This window comes from Sinocyclocheilus anshuiensis, unplaced genomic scaffold, assembly GCF_001515605.1.
Source record: "Sinocyclocheilus anshuiensis isolate Anshui unplaced genomic scaffold, SAMN03320099.WGS_v1.1 scaffold997, whole genome shotgun sequence".
Lineage (NCBI taxonomy): Eukaryota > Metazoa > Chordata > Actinopteri > Cypriniformes > Cyprinidae > Sinocyclocheilus > Sinocyclocheilus anshuiensis.
In genome coordinates, this window is record NW_015555715.1 from 1,400,663 (window position 1) to 1,409,093 (window position 8,431).

At 35.7% G+C, this 8,431-nt stretch overlaps 1 protein-coding gene across 3 annotated transcripts in view; it reads left to right on the forward strand.

Annotated features, from left to right (window-relative positions):
* Positions 1 to 1,386: 1,386 nt before the first annotated feature.
* LOC107672250 (nuclear pore complex protein Nup93) overlaps positions 1,387 to 8,431 on the forward strand; it is a 26,722-nt gene continuing 19,677 nt past the window's right edge. The window contains exons 1-3 of one of the 3 annotated variants that reach the window (XM_016465350.1): positions 1,387 to 1,505; positions 2,047 to 2,268; positions 2,602 to 2,719. In XM_016465350.1, the coding sequence (XP_016320836.1) occupies positions 2,090 to 2,268; positions 2,602 to 2,719 (297 nt within the window). In that variant the 5' untranslated portion in view covers positions 1,387 to 1,505; positions 2,047 to 2,089. Of the gene's footprint in view, positions 1,506 to 1,740; positions 1,827 to 2,046; positions 2,269 to 2,601; positions 2,720 to 8,431 lie in introns of those variants that run through there. The other 2 variants (XM_016465349.1, XM_016465348.1) reach the window with 2 other exon arrangements.

Genomic DNA, 8,431 nt, shown 5'->3' on the forward strand with positions numbered 1-8,431 from the left:
TATACGCAATGAAATATAAATGTTACTGTCATTTGATGCTGGATGTGGTGAATAAGCTGCCAGTGATCAAAATATTGAATATGAAGTCATTGAAAATGATAATTTTTCAATGTTTTGAGAATATAGCTGAGATTCGTGAATATGAGGCAGATGCTGACTGTACAGTGGAAGTGCTCTCTGACGATGACAGCGATGGTAAAATCATCTGCTCAAATTGAACCCTTTTAAGTTAAGTCAAAAGGTAACGAAATATGCTTCATTTTATTCTTCTGTAATTGTTCTTAAAATATCAAGAGAGTTTTTTGCTATTGCAGCAGTTAAAGAAAGATCCATCCGTGCTGTATATATAAGTCCGGGTCGCTAAAGACCCGAATATAATGATTGGCGAAACATGCATGCATTTAAGGGTTAATGGAGGTTTAAATAAAAAAAAAAAAAATGCACATGCAATTAAAATATAACTGATCGAACAAAAACAGTGGAGATCTGACAAAAACAGGTCTCAGAGAGGTGTTTATTACAAATAAAAATGAAAATGAAAATGAAAGCACATGGAGTTGGCAGAGTGCGAGGGTCGTGGCGGGATGCGAATCGGTCACTCATGGTGCACCTCGGTGTCGGACAAACAGAAGAAGTGAGGAATATTTAACAGCAGCGGTTACAGTGATGATGAGGTGAGCACCAGTGAGGTTTCTCAGGCCCGCTCCGTGTGTCTGCTGGGCGGCGATCAAACGGACAGGGCAGCGCTTTTCACGAGCGGAGATCGCTACTAGACGAATCATGTAATTTGTTATTTTTATTATCTCTGTTCTTTTGTCGTAAGTTATGCTATTACTCCAGTAATTTATACTAACGTTAGCTTATCCAGCGCTCCCTGAACGTAGTCTCTGGCTTATTGCCAGTCAAGCGCAACGCTGCAGGGACGCGTCTATAACGACTTTGATCTGATCATAAAGTCTTTCCGAGTCACAGGGCTCAAGTCCAAGTCAAGTCTCGAGTCATTGCTGTCAAAGTCTAAGTCGAGTCTCAAGTCTTCTTTAATTATTTCGAGTCGAGTCGCAAGTCATCAAATTTGGGACTCGAGTCCGAGTCAAGTCTCGAGTCAAGTGACTCGAGTCCACACCCCTGGTAATTAGTTACACTACTAGTTACTGCAAAAAGTAATATTATTACAGTAACACTGTATATCACTTAATTATTTATCATATGCACCATTATATATCAAGTATATTGGACATCGCGGTATCATCACAATCAGGGTTCAGTCAAATGGTTTTCCAAGTCTTATCTTACTGAAATTGAGTCACTGATATAATTTTTTGTAAACAGAAGCATCTGAATAAAGTTCTGTCGAGTCGCGCGTGCTTCTGGGAAAAACCAGTTTGAACCAATCAGCGCGCGTTCTCAATGGAACCCGGGAGTTCACGAGGGGGGATGTGTTTAGCATAGCGGCTAAAGTGGAAATCATCCTATTATAGCCGCAATAAGGATTCACATTCAGCGAGGTGGGTTGTTACATATTCGTTAACTAATTAACTAGTTAACAGCTAGTTAACTGAAGTCTCATTTGACAGGTGTCTGTTTGGGACGCGTTTGCCAGCAGCACCTCATGTCAAGTTAGCTTGCTAGCAAGTGACAGTCATTTCTATTGACTACTGTTGTTTCACATGCTAACATTCATTCAATGTTATACTAATACTGTGTGCTTTTATGTCCCATTTCATAAAAGATGGTATGCTAAATAAATGAGTACGTAATGATACAGCTTATTTGACGTTATTAATTGTAGTTAATCATGTCACTGGCATCCCAAAGTTAACATAATGGTATGTAATTTCAGTGAAAATCCCAGTTACTACTGTACAATCATAATAAACTGACATTGAATGGCCTTCAAATTGTAGGTTTGTCAATATAATAAGCTTTTAGAGTTTCTTTCAGTGTTATTGTAATGACAAGAGCTGTAGTAAGTGATAATTTGCTAACAGTTACTCTGTTAACTTACATACTGAAGACAAATGATATGCATGTCACCATGTAATATAGACATACTCTTTCGTGATGCTGTCAGGTTGCACGGGTACTGGACATGGATACTGAGGGCTTTGGGGAACTCCTGCAGCAGGCAGAACAGCTTGCTGCAGAGACTGAGGCCGTGTCTGAGTTGCCCCATGTTGAGCGAAACCTACAGGAGATCCAACAGGCAGGAGAGCGACTACGTTCCCGCACTCTCACCAGAACCTCTCAAGACACAGCTGACGTAAAGGCGTAAGTTTTCAGTTTGGTGTCTGTATGTAAATTGGCATGACACTTCAATTTATTTAAGTAATTTCAAGTCAAGTCAAGTCAAGTCTGCTTTATTGTCAATTCTTCCACATGTACAGCACATACACACAGAGAACTGAAATTGCGTTACTCTCAGACCCTTGGTGCATACAGATAACACTAACAGTAGAACATAAATACAGATATACAGATTAAATATAAACCGAGTACTCCTGGAGGTCTGTGGTGTTATTGTAGGTCTGTGGTGTTATTGTATAATTTGAAGTCATCAGCATACTCTTTATATCTGTATTGTTCTTTTTTTTTAAACTTCAGCTCCATCCTCTTGGGCTCTCGGGGTCTTGACATCTTCCATATCTCCCAGCGTCTTGAGAGTCTCAGTGCAGCCACTACATTTGAGCCTCTTGAGCCAGTCAAGGACACTGATATTCAGGTTAGTGCACGTTTTACTTGGGTTGGTGTTTGTATTCCTAGTTGCTTTTGATACTTTTCATACTTTATATCTCCCCACTGCATCCATTGAGATGCAGCTGTTTAATGTCATATATTTAGCCACAAATGGTTTGAACTGTAGCATCTGTTGGAATCAAAGTGCTTTAATTATATGGATGTACACTACCAATAAAAAGAACTTATTCAAAAGTTCAAAAGTTTGAGGTTGATAATATTAAGTATTTTTAAAATAATTATCTTATGTTCACCAAGGCTTAATTGTTTGATCAAAAATACTGAAAAACATTATATAACACTATATTATTAAGTGCTATATTACATTATAGAGCAATATTGTGAAATATTACAATATAAAATACATTTTCTATTTGATTTATGAATTAAAGTGTAATTTATTCCTGTGATGGCAAAGCTGAATTTTCAGCAGGCAATACTTCAGTCTTCAGTGTCACATGATCTTTCGGAAATCATTCTAATATGCTAATTTGCTGCTCAAGTAACATTTATCGTTATTTTCATTTTTTTCAGGATTCTTTGATGAATAGAAACTTTTCTTACACAGCATTTATTTGAAATGGAAATCTTTTGCAACAATGTGAAAGTCTTTACTGTCACTTTTGGTCAATTTAATCCTTGTTGAATAAAGGTATTAATTTCTTTCCAAAAAAAAAAAAATCTTACTGACCCCAAATTTGAATGGTACTATATTTGGACTTGTTGTGGTTTGATTTGAATGGTTCAGCATAATTCAGAACTGATCTACTTCTGGTAAAAATTTAAAAAGACATTTAGCACATTTACTTGAATATTGCATTGTGATGGAGTTTCTTAGATAGAAAAGCAAGTTACATCTTTTTTATTTTGAGAGTTGCTGTCTATCATTGTCCTCCTTTTTTACATTTTAAACATGTATACTGACAGTAAAATGGAGCTTTATTCCACCATTTTAATACAAATGTGCTGGTCTAATACATCTAATTTTTGTAATTTAAAATATATTTAAATAAGTTTTATTTAATTTCTTTACTGTATTGTCTGCAAGTTAAACTTAATCAGATTTCTGTGATTACCTGGTTGATTTTGTTTTTGAGAAGTGCATTTTTCAAATTCATTTTTAAACTTCAATCTGAAATTAATGTAATATGCCCCCTTTATTTTAAGTTGCTTCATTTGGAAATCATTTGCTAAGTACATGTAAACGATACTATTTTTGAGAAGTAAATCCTAATACTCAATCTTAATTATTTAGATTTTCATTTGCAATGAACATTTTTAAAAACAAGTTCAGAATTGATGCTAATGGTATACAAGGCCATTTTTCTTGCAGAAATTTTATTACAACAATTTATGACTTAACATACACTACTATTCAAAAGTTGGGGTTAGTTATATTTACTTGTGTTTTTGAAAGAAGTCTCATGTTCACCAAGGCTGCATTTATTTGATCAAAATACAGTAAAAAATAAAAAAGGAAATATTACAGTAATTAAAATAATTGTTTAAATAAAATCATTAAAATAATTGTTTTCTCTTTTAATATATTTCAAAATTTAATTTATTCCTGTGTTGGCAGATGTGAATTTTTAGTCAATAGAATTCTGTGTCACATAATCCTTCAGAAATCATTCTTATATGCTGATTTGGTGCTCAGAACATTTCTTATTATTATGATTATTGAAACTGTTGTGCTCCTTGATATTTTTGTGGAAACCGTGATATGTTTTCAGTATCTTTTGATTAGTAGAAAATTAAAAAACACAGCATTTATTTGAAATAGAATTTTCTTGTAACATTATAAATGTGTTACTGTCAATTTTAATTAATGCATCCTTGCACAATTAAAGTATTAATTTCTTTAAAGAGAATAAGTAAATAAATACTGAAACCCAAACCTTTAGCTTTTATTATTGCTTTTCCCTGTTAGTGATGTACTCAGCAATGTCGTCTTAATAGTTTGATGAGGCATTCTGCATGACTGCCTCAGTTGAGGCCAAATAAACATTTAAACAATCTCCACACTCAGCCCATTTATAATTAGCACTATGCTGTTTCCTTGAACTTGAGCTTGAGAGACAGGGTTGGTCTAATGGCTCTCAGTCCATGTGTATGCGTTTATCTTTATGGCAACAAGTTTTTCTGCTGTTCATGTTTTTGTGTATTATCATTGCTTCTTAGTGCTGCTTCACTTGTGTGTATCACACACCTATGTATTACCTGTTGTTTATTTTGATTTGGGCATTTGTGAAGGCAGGTTACGTGCACAGCTTTTAGAAATTATACAGTGCATGCTGTGAATTGGATTATAATATGTCAGTTTGCTAAGGTGTGACTTTGCTGTGGCAATGGGTTATTATTGAATTCAGTTCTAAGTGCATCTGTAAGAATAATGCAGGCCTAATGGCCAAGAGACGTGACGTGGGAAAATGTGAGTGCGGCAAAGCAATTCAACTAGTTTCAACAATCAAACATTGAAATTACACAGCCAAGAGCATTACATCTTAAGAGTTATTGTAAATTTAAAAAAACTAAATATGAAAATGAAAAATCACATTTGAACAGTGATGTTTTCCTGACTTCATGAAACAACAGTGGTTACTACTCCCCCCTGTGGACGCTGTTGATACCAGAGGATTTGTAGATTCAGATATATAAATTAATGCATTGCTAATGCATGATTGCAACTGTTCTGGTACACAAACCACCAAAAGACGAATATGTGGGTTCAGAGAGGGACAGAAGGGTGGTGTTTATGGTGACTGCATTATGATATCACAGGTTTAGTGAATTATAGTGAGCTCACTAGAGCCAGGAATCAGCAGTGAAGTCAACAATGAGCTGCTAAACCACATGAAATTAAACCTGGAGTCGTCTTGAGGCTTTTTGTCCATGTCTGCACCTCACGACATAGTGAGATGAGTGTACTATGCCTAAATTAGCTCTTGAGAGATTTTACTGCCTAAGTGGCAAATATGTAAATACTTTTCCTGTGTGTAACGTTATACATTTTAATGCTGTGAAGTAGTGACCTAAATGTATTTACACAAAATCACAAGAAGTAATATATCACTTACTTGAATGTTGAAGTGGATTTGACATAAACGAAAGCCTATTGGCTTAACTGCTCTTGTCACTCCATTTATTGTGCTGCAAATCATTTTTAGAATTACATTTGAGCCATTTGTTATGTGCAGTAGAGTTTTAGTACAAAGTTCCATATTGAGGAAGATACCAGTTTTGCTTTATTAATTCGACAAAAGATTAATGACAAATTTTGGCCAAAAAAAAAAAACAGCTGTCAAAATATTCATCATTAATCTGTCTTAAAAAAATAAATGACTGGACAGAGGCAGATTTTTGCAGCAGTGCTCTGTAAAACTTGTCTTAGTTGTAAAATATCATCCTTATTTCTCAGAGTGCTTCAGTTTGAAAGGAAGCTACTTGATGAGTCTGTTTTTTAGCCACAGTATCGATTGTCTGAAGTTTTAAAGTGAGTGATTGTAATAAAGTCAAGTCAAGTCAAGTCACCTTTATTTATATAGCGCTTTTAACAATACAGATTGTGTCAAAGCAACTGAACAGCATTAATTAGGAAAATAGTCAATAATGCAAAATGACAATAGTAAACACAAATTTTTCAGTTAAAGACAGTTCATCATTGAATTCAGTGATGTCAACATCCAGCTCAGTTTAAATAGTATCTTTGCAATCAAGTCAACGGTATCGCTGGAAATGAAGTGTCCCCAACTAAGCAAGCCAGAGGCGACAGCGGCAAGGAACCAAAACTCCATCGGTGACAGAATGGAGAAAAAACCTTGGGAGAAACCAGGCTCAGTCGGGGGGCCAGTTCTCCTCTGACCAGACGAACCAGCAGTACGGAAAAATCAATTTAAGACGTAATAAAACAGACGATGAACACTATTAACAGCAATTATTATATGATGCAATCAAACTTATAGCAAAATGTGGTAGTTCTGTATGTTGTTTCAGGGTTGGCATCATCTGAGGTCCTCTGAGGGGTTGGCATCATCTCTTCTCAGGTGTTCTGGATCCAGACTGAAGCTTGTGTAAATCCTAGTTACCCGTGGCAAAAAACAGAGGAACAAATAGAAACATAATTAGCGTAGCTGCTGTTCCAACCAAGCAAAATTGATTTGTTTAACCCAAACTAAAGAATAATAATGTGCATAATAATAAATGCAGTTTTAAAGTCCCCATGAGATCAAAATGGAAGTTTTTTGTTTTTAGAATGAATATATTAGCCTTCAGTTTATCTATAAGTTAGTGTGCTCCAAAGCAATGACAAAATTCGCGTTTAGAAGATATAAGCATTCCAAACGTCTCTTAAGCCTTCTACACACTGCACGATTTTAGCACTCCTATAAAATCATTGCAAATCACATTGTGCGACATGGATCTGATAAACTTGGGTACGACATATGCAGACTGTACGATGATGACACCTGGTGACTCGTAGGCTACGACGCATGTTACTATAGAAGAATAAAATTAGGGATGCACCGGTTGACCGGCCATAAATCGGAACCGGCCGGTTTTTGCTTATAATGCGAGATCGGCTTTTTGTATTTTTTTCGTCCGATTTTTCCGGAAGTGTGCACAGAGGCGCCAGGAGAAAAAATACCACGCAGAGCAAGCTCACTGTTGGCGATGCACGATGAGATATTGGAAGATATCTGAAGTGATTAAGGATACGGGCAGCCGTACAGCACTGGAAATGCAGAGCTAACTTTCTGAGGCATAGATACCAAGAAGCGAACAGCCGTTGGTGTACTGGCGCACAAATAAGAGCCGCTTTCCTGCACTCGCTGAAGTTGCGCGAGTGTACCTGTCCGCGCCCTGCACAAGCGTAGACAGTGAACGTTTGTTCAGCTCAGCTTCTCACGTGTTGGATGAGAAACGAAACAGACTAACTTGTGACAAAGCTGAAATGCTTCTTTTTGTAAAGAAGAACTCGCAAGCACTTTTGAAAAGCCAGAAGTAAACGTCAGTTCTGTAGGCTATAGGATGAATATTTTTTATTTTACCTTAAAATTACATTGACTTAATGTGATTTAAAAAGCACCTGCCGTAGCATCTTTGTTTTACTCATTGCACTAAACATTATTTGATTTAACATTTTGGAATAATTTATTTATATAGCCTACTTTGGTTTTATTTAGTTTCACTGGTAAAGACCTTTTTTTCTTTACACCAAATTTAAAAACGAAAACAAATGCTGAATGCTGATTAAGTAACATCTTTGTTTGGAGTGTTGAATGTGTTTTGATTGTGTTGTTTGGATTGTGGAACTATGCAGTTGTTGCCTTTAAAATTACATGGTTACAGTTAATGTTTTCATTTAAGGCCAGTTTATAGTTTCAACCCAATTTAAAAACAAAAGCTAAATGCTTTTGTCAGTAGGCCTACCTATGTTTGTATTGAATGTAGCCTACTTACTGCGCAGTTACTGCTGTTAATTTCAGATGGTTACAGTTATTGTTTTCAATAGCCAAAACCCAGTTTAGCCTGTTAAATACCAAATAAACATCTTGTTTATATGTACTTTTATTCTTTCTTGTTTGTTGCTTCATAAAAAAAATAAAAAAATCGGAAATCGGTATCGGAATCGGCCAATTTGCTTGTAAAAAATCGGTATCGGAATCGGCCATGAAAAATCATGATCGTGCATCACTAG